Source organism: Sorex araneus, chromosome 5 (genome assembly GCF_027595985.1).
Source record: "Sorex araneus isolate mSorAra2 chromosome 5, mSorAra2.pri, whole genome shotgun sequence".
Taxonomy (NCBI): Eukaryota; Metazoa; Chordata; class Mammalia; order Eulipotyphla; family Soricidae; genus Sorex; species Sorex araneus.
Window position 1 is genome coordinate 83,146,544 of NC_073306.1, and position 11,423 is coordinate 83,157,966.

The 11,423-nt window shown below is 40.1% G+C and overlaps 1 protein-coding gene across 1 annotated transcript in view; it reads left to right on the forward strand.

Annotated features, from left to right (window-relative positions):
* Nucleotides 1–6,361, forward strand: part of FCRL5 (Fc receptor like 5) — a 47,019-nt gene extending 40,658 nt beyond the window's left edge. The window contains 6 exon segments of the mRNA XM_055139910.1: nt 1,578–1,694; nt 3,198–3,225; nt 4,482–4,564; nt 4,745–4,813; nt 5,741–5,772; nt 5,877–6,361. Of these exon segments, the coding sequence (XP_054995885.1) occupies nt 1,578–1,694; nt 3,198–3,225; nt 4,482–4,564; nt 4,745–4,813; nt 5,741–5,772; nt 5,877–5,966 (419 nt within the window). The 3' untranslated portion in view covers nt 5,967–6,361.
* Nucleotides 6,362–11,423: the final 5,062 nt, after the last annotated feature.

Sequence of the window (11,423 nt, forward strand, 5' to 3'; positions counted from 1 at the left end):
AGTGGAATTTATGGGTCATGTGGCAGCTCAATTCTTACTTTCCTGAAAAATATTTATATTGTTTTCCATACAGGTTGAATCAGACAACATTCCAATCAGCAATGCATGAGAGTTCCTAGTTGACCACAACCCCACCAACACAGATTGTTTTCAGTTTTTCTTTTTTATATGTGCCATTCTAACTGGTATGAGATGATATCTCATTTTTGTGTTGATTTGAATTTCCCTAGTAATTAGTGGTGAGGAGAATTTTTAGGTGCCTAATGGTCATTTGTCTGTCTTTAGGGAAGTGTTCATTTCCTCTCCTCATTTTTGATAGAATTTGTGTATGTTTTTCTCACTGATCTTTGTGAGTATGTATCTTGAAGGTTATAGTCCTCAGATATTAACTCTATCTGATGTGTTGAATGCAAATATTTTCTCCCATTTATTGGGTGTTTTTAATTTTAGTCTATATTTCTTTTTCCATACAGAAACTCTTTAATTTTCCATAATTCACTTCTTTATTTTTGTTTTTGTTGCCCTTGTCAATGGACTCATATCGTTGAAAACACCTTTGAGGTCCAGATTGCCTCTTAAGTGGTGTTGGAAAAACTGGATAGTTGCAGATTTTTGTGTGTTGACTTTGTAGCCTAATGGCTACTTTATTGTTTCTAGGAGCTTTTGTGTGGACCTATCAGCGTCTGCTATGTTTATCTGTCATCTGTTAGTAGGGATAATTTGACTTCTTCCTTTCCAATTTGGATCCCTCTTATTTCTTTTGTTTGCCTGATCGTTAATAGCTTTGACTTTTAATATTATATTGAATAAAAAAATTAAGGGAATGAGCATTCTGGCTTTGTACCTGATCTCAGAATTAATGTTTTCAATTTTTCACCATTGAGAGTGATACTGGATGTGAGTTTGTTATAGAAGGTATTAGTATCTTGAGAGTTTTTATCATGAATGGACATTAGATCTTGTCAAAATCTTTCTCTGCATTGATTAATATGATCATTTTATTTTCATCTTTCCTTTTATTAATGCGATGTATCATGTGAATTGATTTTCATGCATTTAACCATCCTTACATCTCTAGGATGAATCTCACTTGATGGTGGTTTTGATATTTTTGATTGTTTTGGATTTGCTTCACTAATATTTTGTTGAGTTTTTTTTTTGTTGATGTACAGGGAAATTTGTCTGAAATTTTCTTTCCTGCTGGTGTCTCTATCTGCTTTGGGTATTGGTGAAATGTTACCTTCATAGAAGCTGTTAGGAAGGATTCCTATTTCTGCAACATTGTTAAAGGATATGAAGAGCAAAAGTAATATATCTTTTATTATTTGATAGAACTTGATAGAACTCATCAGTGTACTCATCTGTACCAGGGCTTCTGTTCTTGGGTAGAATCTTGATAACAGTTTCCGTCCCTTGTTTGTGACTGCACTCTTCAGGTTTTCTACTTTCCTTTCACTCAGTTTTGGGATATTATAGATTCTAGGGATCTGTTCATTTTTTTCAGGTTCTCCCACTTAACCATGTAAAATTGTTCATAGTAACTTCTCATAATATCTTGAATTGGGTCTTCCTCTCAGGGCTCACAGAGAGCAGAAGTGGCTCTGTCACCGCAGGCGTCACCGGGGGTCTGCTTAGCATGATGTGCCTTGCTGCGGTGACACTTCTGCTCTATCACTGGCTCCTGAAGAAAGCAGGTAGGTAGCTGTCCTTGGCAGTTCCATTCCACCAGGCTCATGCTTTTTTCTAACGGCCCTCAAACTCTCAACAGATTAAATCAGTCATGTAGACTCAAACTCCCCACCCCCCCCGCCGCTTCAGTCCTCCAGAGCTTGTAATTACCAAGCTCACATATATTTTAAAGAAGTTCTCTTGGTTGAAAAACGTAGTGTCTCTCTCTTAAACTCTTAAACTGTGGATCACAACCCCATATGATGTTGCATAACTGAATATTGAGGTCATGAAAAATTTAACAACTATAAATGTTTCTAATTACACAGAAACAAAACATTGATTCAGAAGTAACTACATAGGAAATGTGAGGTATTTCTTGCAGAGCTCACAAGTGTTGCATTTTTCAGATAAATAAAAGGTCAGGAGTGGGAAAACTTGAAGAAGTTCTGCTCTGTGCAGTATTATAAGCTGCAGGGACTATTTTTGCTTATGCTTCTCATAGTCATTCTTCTCCTGGATGGGGAGGCATGTAAGGGTAAATATCATATGCCTCTTCCTCCAGGAAGAGAGAATAATGACTCTGAGAAACATGAGAAAACAAAACCAAGTGATATTTGACAACCTGATTTTTTTAAATTTATTTTTTTACTGAATCACCATGTTGAAAGTTACAAAGCTTTAAGGCTTAAGTCTCAGTTACATAATACTCGAACACCCATCCCTCCACCAGTGCTTGTATTCCACCACCAAGAACCACAGTAACAAAAGTAAAAATAAAAACCATATAATCATTTCAATAGATGCAGAGAAAGCATTTGACAAGATCCAACACCCATTTATGATGAAAACTCTCACCAAAATAGGCTTAGAAGGAACTTTCCTCAAGATAGTCGAAGCCATCTATCACAAACCCATGGCAAGCATTATCCTTAATGGAGAAACACTAAAGGCCTTCCCTCTAAGATCAGAGACAAGACAAGGATGCCCACTCTCACCACTTCTGTTCAACATAGTACTGGAAGTACTTGCAATAGCAATTAGGCAAGAAAAAGACATTAAGGGTATACAGATAGGAAAGGAAGAAATCAAGCTGTCACTATTTGCAGATGACATGATTCTATACCTAGAGAATCCTAAAACCTCTATCAAGAAACTCCTGGAAACAATAGACTTGTACAGTAAAGTTGCAGGCTATAAAATCAATACTCAAAAATCCCTGGCCTTCCTATACGCAAATAGCGAGTCAGAGGAAAGTGACATTTAAAAAAAATCCCATTCACAATTGTGCCCCAGAAGATCAAGTACCTAGGAATCAGCCTAACTAAGGAAGTAAAGGATCTCTACAAGGAAAACTACAAAACACTACTCAATGAAATTTTTGTCCAATTTGCCGTTTGGCAGAGTAAATAAGGGTTCCAACTCCCTAACAGCAACTCCTAGTGGCATCTAGGTACACCTCCTTCCAACCATGTACCTTGTGAAAGCAGACATTTCTGTACCTAATGCCTTTATGCTTTACTTTGCAGCAGGAGGGCCTTCATGTGACCCCACCAGGTAAGACCTGGGTTGCAATCATGTGGCTAGTAAAATCACTGTCACTGTCACTGTCATCCCATTGCTCATCGGTTTGCTCGAGCGGGCACCAGCAATATCTCCATTGTGAAACTTGTTACTGTTTTTGTCATATCGAATACGCCACAGGTAGCTTGCCAGGCTCTGCCTGTGGGGGCGAAATACTTTCCATAGCTTCTCGGCTCTCTGAGAGGGACGGAGGAATCGAACCCAGGTCGTCCGAGTGCAAGGCAAACACCCTACCCTCTGTGCTATTGCTCCAGCCCTCCATGGCCAATAAAACACCTAATAATTTTTAAATGGAATTAAATCTGATGACCATTGAAAAGCACAGTTGTTACTGTGTGTTACTGGGGTGGATAGTTCCCATCTCCTGTGTCATTTCCCTTGAGAAATCTCAAGGCAATTTATAACACCTTCTTATTTACCATTTTAGATACAAAGGCCTTCTTCAGAGATCAGAGGCTAATGTTTTTTATTTTCACTTTATTATTTATAGCCTTGTATCCTTCTTGCTTTGGTTGTCTAAGTGACCACCTGATTACTGAATCTATTCATGTCCTAAGATGGTCGTAGCTGAATGAACCTGGAAAGTGCTAGAAAGACCTGAGAGTGGCCAATGTAGCCAACACTTGTGATGTCAGCAGAAAAGATGGAGTCACTCATTTGCCTCCCAGAGGTATCTCTCAGCCAACAGAGGCAGGTGTATGAGGAAGGGGCTGCCATGTGATGCTAATAGTCACACTCTGGCTCCCAGTCTATACCTGGGCTGCCTATGGGAGTGGCATAGAAACTATCCCAAGTGTCTTTGGACCTTTCCCAATTCTGACTTCTCTGAGGTCCTCATCTATCTGAGAGCAGTCTTGGAGACCAATTTGGTTCTTTTTCTTTCTGATAACATTCCTTTATCAGTCAGTTTAATGCTTAAAAATCTCTGTTTCTTAATTTATAAAATAGGAACAATAACAGAATCAACTGGCACCATAAAATATGAAAGCAATTTATATTAATTTAATCATGGTTTATAATATAACCATATAATAAATATAAACTGTGCAGCTACCTATAAGCTATTACTATATAAAAATAAATACATTTCTAATAATAGACTATCTTTTCATATTCACTTATATTTCTGGGTTTGGCAGACACCCCAAGGTAAGAACTTTAAGGTAGGAAATTATTTTTCTAGCTTCTTTTTTCTGAATTCCTGGGAAACATCAATGTTTGTCTCATAGGAATCATTCAGAGTTCAATCCCCAAGAGCCTACCTACTCCAATGTACCATCCTACTTAGAGCTGCAACCAGTGTACAGCAATGGTGAGATTGAGGACCCTGCATCTGATCAGAACCCAGGGAGGGTACGGTAAGGGGTGAGAGGAGATGTGCAATGGCCCGCAGACTGCTAACTATCCAGGGACAGCCTAGAGGAGGAAGAGGAAACTCAGGCAAAGGGAAAAAAACTTAGAATTGTCTCAAATTTTAACTTTATTTTCCAAGTAAATCTTAGTGGAGGAGATGTGGTATACTCCGAAGTCAAGAGCATTAAAGAGAAGAATAAACCTACAGGTAAGACCTGAGTACTCCTGGATTTTAATGACTTCTCAGTGTGTCCCTGACTCAGAGCCTGCTTCTTTAAACTCAGGCTGGGTCACAGGGCAACCTCAATCTTCCTACACATACAGTTGGTTCACCCAAACCCACCACGCAGATTTCTGATTCCTTGAAGATGACCTTGTGTATGTACACTAAGTAGCAAAACCATTGCCTTTGATGGGCACTAATATTTCAGCAGAAAGCAGCAGAGCTTTATATGTACACACACACACACACACACACACATATGGCCTGGAGCGATAGCACAGCGATATTACCTTGCACGCAGCCAACCAGGGTTCGATTCCTCCATCCCTCTCAGAGAGCCCGGCAAGCTACACACACACAAATTCACTCATGCCACTTTGTACCAGCCTTGTAGTTCAGAGATATAACCATTCCCATCAATCACAATGAGATAACTGACATAGGAGACATCAAGCAACTTGCCCCAACACCCAAAGGTAGCATGGTCAGCTGGGGGCTCAATCTTAAAGTGCCTGGGTCCTGAGTCTGCCTAGTCTGAGTGTTCCTGGATCCTGAATCTGCTCTCTAAACCCCTGTGCTACCTCTGCTTCAGGCCAGGCTGCCTCTTCATAATATGATCAAAGCAGAATAACAAATGATTTCTTTCTTTTGAGAGTAACTTGGCAGCTCAGCCTGGGGAACAGTGTGTACTGATGTGGAAAGAGTTGGAGAGAGCTGTGAATATCTGAGATCTGAGGAAAGGGATATAACAGGACAGGAGTGGAGAGTGAGGGAGAGAGGAGAGAGAGAGTGAGAGAGAGAGAGAGAGAGAGATGTCCTGGGGATGGGCGGAAGGACCCTCAGAAACAACTGTGACTGCAAGGAGGGAACTCTGAGGGTTTTCAAGACTGACCACTTCCCTTCTCTCCATAGTGGCCTCTGAACCAAGGAGTGCCAAGGATGAGGTGAGTTCTGTGATGAGCATGCCCTCCCCCACAGACCCCTCCGCCATCTCTAGTCTCACCTGTGCTTTTTTCCCCTCACTGTCCCCAACCCCCAACCCCTACAGGGTTCCTCGGTAATCTACTCCGAGGTGAAGGTGACTTCAACCTCGGCCTCCAGGACTCAGCCCTTGGCTTCTTCAGATCCACATATATGAGCCCACCCAGCTTCCTGACCACTGTGTTAAACCCTGCAGTCCATCTCTGTTCCTCAGAGAGAGGGTGCATTGAAGTGGGAAGATTTAGGTCTACCCTAGGCCATATTCCTAGTTGTAGATAATTCACTCAGAACTCTGGCCCCTACAGAACTCAGATACTCAGACTGATTTCCCTAGTTACATACAGCCTTATTCTAGGAATTGTTTTGCCTAAGATTCTGCTACCAGTAAAGGGCCTACTATGTGCAGTGGTTTCATTAGAGAAGTTCAACTTTGGCCAGTCTTCTGGTTCCTTCACTGACACCCAGAACCCCACAGTTCCTCGAAGAGAACTGCCCCTGAATTCCCCATGGACACCTGGCCTTAGAGGGTGCCCTTCGCAATTGCCATCTGTCTTTTGGGGCTGCTGCACTGTTCTACCAAGTGAGACACCTTCGTTATTCTGACTGCCCCTATGATAGGACTGAATTACACAGTTCTATATTCCCTGGAACTTCAAGGTGAGCATACAACTCCAAGGATAGATCTCACTTGCTCTTGTGACAATCAGTGTCTACATGCTTAAGTAAGTGGATTTCAAATCCTAGGTCCCAGATTTATCCTATTATTTAGAAGTTACTGAGGAAAGTTATGGCCAGACAGTTGATCTAACAAATATTGGAATACAAGAGGTTTGCTGGTAACGTTTGCCTGAATCAATAAATGAGTGAAAGAATAAGTGAGTAAATTACCATGGACAACTGTGACGAATTCCTACCCTTACACTGGTCTAGGTTCCAGTGTGTTCTCTTGGAAACTCAGAAAGCCCTGTTCTCTTCCATGTGCTAGAAATAAACTAAGAAGGGGAGGAAAGTTTCCTTTGAGTGAGGAAATCTCTCATCAGCAAGCAAAAGGTCTTCCTCTCCCCAACATATAACAAACATGTTCAGCTCACAGCCAATAAATGAATATGTTACAGTGTTAAATGGGACGTTTCCTGTTTTCTTGGAACAGCACCTAAAGCCACAACACTGAGATTAACAGTTGATGATTACACACGTGTTCTGAGAGGGAACTTTTTTTCCTTTTTGGTCACACCCAGTGATGCACAGGGGTCACTCCTGGTTCTGCACTCAAGAATTACCCCTGGCAAGTGTTCAAGGGACCATATGAAATGCTGGGAATCAAATCAAGCAAAATCCAGCCCCCTGAGAAGGAACTTTTGATGCCTCCTCACGGGACTGGACCTCAGCCCACTAAATCTCTGAGCACTTATGGCTCCACACACACCTTTCAGGAGCTCCCTAATGAAGGTTGACATCCTTAGAGGTTGAAGGTGACTTTACCTCTCTCATCCTCCATGTGGGAATACATGAGTCCTATATAACTGTCCATAGAATCTCCAGGGAGATTTTTTGAGTCTCAGGAATCCACCAACTCTTCTCGTGTGGCCCCCAGAGTGGAGTCCAATGAGAGAGATTTTTAGGAATCATTATCTAAGGACTCTGGGTTTGGGGGTTGGGGATAGGAGTACCTTCTTCCACTCCTGTGTCTCCTTCTGTGGGAGGGAGCTCCAGAAACAGGAGTCTATTCTCTCTACCTCACTAACTTCCAGGAGCAGAAACTTTTCTTCAGTACATTTATTTGCTGTTGCTGTTGTTTGGTTAGGGGGAACATATATAGAAGTCACTGTCATCCTGTTGTTCACCGATTTGTTCGAGCAGGCACCAGTAACGTCTCTCATTGAGAAACTTATTGTTACTGTTTTTGGTATATCCAATATGCCACGGGTAGCTTGCCAGGCTCTGCTGTGCTGGCGCGATCTCGGTACCTTGCCGAGCTATCTGAGAGGGGCGGAGGAATCGAACATGGGTCGGCTGCGTGAAAGGCGAACGCCCTACCGCTGTGCTAATTTGGAGAATATTCCTGGCAGTACATGGAGGATCATGTGTTTCTGAGAATCTAACCAAGGCCTCCAGTGTGATAAAGTTATCAGCTCATAGAATTATCTCCCTGGCCCTATATTATGTTTGGAAGGAAAAGATGGCCCAGATCCTCTGTTTTCTTGTCTCTTAATCAAAGAGCAACCCAGAGTAGCCAGAGATCCGGCTTTATGCCAACCTCAATAATCAGCACGCAAGGTTTCTATGCTAGAGAAACCAAGATAGGGGCATTCAGCAAAACACATAGCAGGAGTTAAAGCAATCTGCCCCAACCAGAGCTATGCTTTGGTGCTGCTAATCAGCCAGGCTGTTTTTTATTTCCAATTTTAAAATTGTTTTATTAGAAAGAAAATATACAACAAGCAAGCAAAAATTTAACACTGTTGAAAAACTGCATTTTTTAATTGTAAAAAATAAGCAAATAAAATAGAAACAGAGAATAGTCTTATAATTACTAGAAAGACAGTTGAAGGGTGAGTCAAATGGGTAGAAATAATTCATCATATGGTACTGAATGGAAACCAAACATTCACTGATATGTTGTATTTACAGAGGTCAAACTATAGATCTATATACCCGAAACATAGAATGTCCTAAACCAATGGTAATTAAATTTAAAAATTACTATAGAAAGAAAAATGAAAGAACCATAAAGATATCTCAAGAGATAGAATGTATGTGCAGCATGTGGAGGCTCTGAGTTCCATACCTTGCACCATGTGTCCTTACCCCAACACAGCTGAATGGAACCCAAAGAAACTGCTGGCTGAGCACTGCTAAAATGAGCATTGAAAGGAATGAACCAAATTTCCAAGCATAGCTCAGTGTGGCTCCTGTAAAAATAGTTTCCTTTTTACATATGTATATATTATTCTTTCTGAAATGTGCACAAAGATTACAAATTGTTTTGTGACCATAGGAAGTAACACCAAACATTTAACAATCCCATACATTTATTCTTTCATGAGAAAGACACAATACAGCTATTTACATGGCAAATGTTGGGGAAACTTCCATGTGTTTAAAGGGTAATTTGTTTCTAAATTTGCCAGAACACCCCTTGTGAACTGAAGATAATCTGATCTTGTTTCTTACTAAAACTAAAGCATCCCTAGAATGGGGTCGGCTACATAGCTTATCACTAGGTCCCTAACCTTGCCTGTATAATTGCTGATTCTGTAATAACAATGATAACTATAGCTAACCCTTATTACATTCTTAATATAGGCCAGTATTTATTCCAAATGCTGTATATATTGACAAATTTTGTCCTTTGGGTAATTCTATGTAAGATATCTTAAGCAAGAAAACAAAAACAAGCCAATAGATATTTCTTTTGTTTCTAATGAAAATATCTCACTGAATTTCTCAGAATTTCAAACACAAGTTATCACATTTCATTCTCAGTTTATTAACAAAATCTCCCCTTGTAATTGTTTATTCTATCAAGTTAATTGAGGTAAAATTTATGCACAATAAAATGATCCAATGACTTTAGACAGTTAAATGAAGTTTATTCAATGTGTTTGGTTATCCCGGCACAATAAAAACTTTAAAAAATTCATTAACCTGTATCCAATAATTTGTGTCACATGAATAGAATCATACAATTTTATTTTACCTGACACCTAATATTATATTTTTTAAAATTCTTTTATTAATTCACCATGTGGAAAGTTACAAAGCATTCAGGTTAAAGTCTCAGTTATACAATGCTCAAACACCCATCCCTTCTCCAGTGCACATATTCCACCACCAAGAATTACGATATACCTCCCCCTCCCCCTCCATCTCCCCAGCCCCCCACCCCGCATGTGTAACTGGTAAATTTCACTTTACTTTCACTTTACTTTGATTACATTCAATATTTAAACAAAAAAAATTCACTATTATTGATTTGGAGTTTCTCCCCCCTAAAGTCGATCTGCTGAAAATAAAGCATTTGGTAATTTGTTTTCCATTGCTGAGAATGAAGAGATATGAAGTATCTAGCAACAGCATAGTTTTGGATTTCTGAATTTTAGTATTTTAGTAACTAAGTCCAGAGAAATATCTGCCAGGAATCGCAACATTGTAAGCTTGTACCTCTCAGTTACTTTATATTCCACATATGAGTGAGATCTTTCTATGTCTGTCTCTTTCTTTCTGACTCATTTCACTCAGCATGATACTTTCCATGTTGATCCACTTATATGCAAATTTCATGACTTCATGTTTTCTGACAGCTACATAGTATTCCATTGTGTAAATATACCAGAGTTTCTTTAACCAATCATCTGTTTTCGGGTACTCTGGTTTTTTCCATATTGTGGCTATTGTAAACAGAGCGGCAATGAACATGGAAATGCAGATGTCATCTCTACTATACCTTTTTGCCTCTCCGGGATATATTCCCAGGAGTGGTATTGCTGGGTCAAATGGGAGCTCAATTTCTAACTTTTTGAGAATCGTCCATATTGTTTTCCAAAAGGGCTGAACCAGTCGACATTCCCACCAGCAGTGAAGGAGAGTCCCTTTCTCCCCACATCCACGCCAACACCGGTTGCTTTTGTTTTTTGGGATGTGGGCCAGTCTCTGTGGTGTGAGATGATATCTCATTGTTGTTTTGATCTGCATCTCCCTGATAATTAGTGATGTTGAACATTTTCTCATGTGCCTCTCAGCCATTCGTATTTCTTCTCTGGAAAAGTTTCTGTTCATTTCATCACCCCATTTTTTGATTGGGTTGGCAGTTTTCTTCTTGTGGAGTTCAACCAGTGCATTGTATATCCTTGTTATCAATCCTTTATCGGATGGGTACTGCATAAATATCCTTTCCCATTCTGTAGATTGTCTTTGTATTTTGGTCACTGTTTCTTTTGAGTTGCAGAAGCTTCTTAGTTTGAGATAGTCCCATTTATTTATCTTTGTTTTCACTTGCTTGGCCAGTGGCGTGTCAGCTTTGAAGATACCTTTGGCTTCAATATCGTGAAGGGTTTTGCCGACCTTATCTTCAATGTACCTTAGGGATTCTGGTCTGATGTTGAGGTCTTTAATCCATTTTGATCTGATTTTTGTACATGGTGATAGATGGAGGTCTAAGCCCATTTTTTTGCATGTAGCTGTCCAGTTTTGCCAGCACAATTTGTTAAACATGCTTTCCTTGCTCCACTTCACATTTCTTGCTCCCTTATCAAAGATTAGATGATCATATATTTGGGGGTGTATGTCAGAGTATTCAACCCTATTCCATTGGTCTGCAGCTCTGCCTTTGTTCCAATACCATGCTGTTTCAATGACTACCGCTTTGTAGTAGAGTTGGAAGTTAGGGAGGTTGATTCCTCCCATTTTCTTTTTCCCAAGGATTGCTTTAGCTATTCGTGGGGGCTTATTGTTCCATATGAATTTCAGGAGCACTTGCTCCATTTCTTTGAAGAATGTCAAGGGTATCCCTATAGGGATCGCATTGAATTTGTACAATGCTTTGGGGAGAATTGCCATTTTGACAATATTAATTCTTCCAATCCATGAGCAGGGGATGTCTTTCCATTTCCTT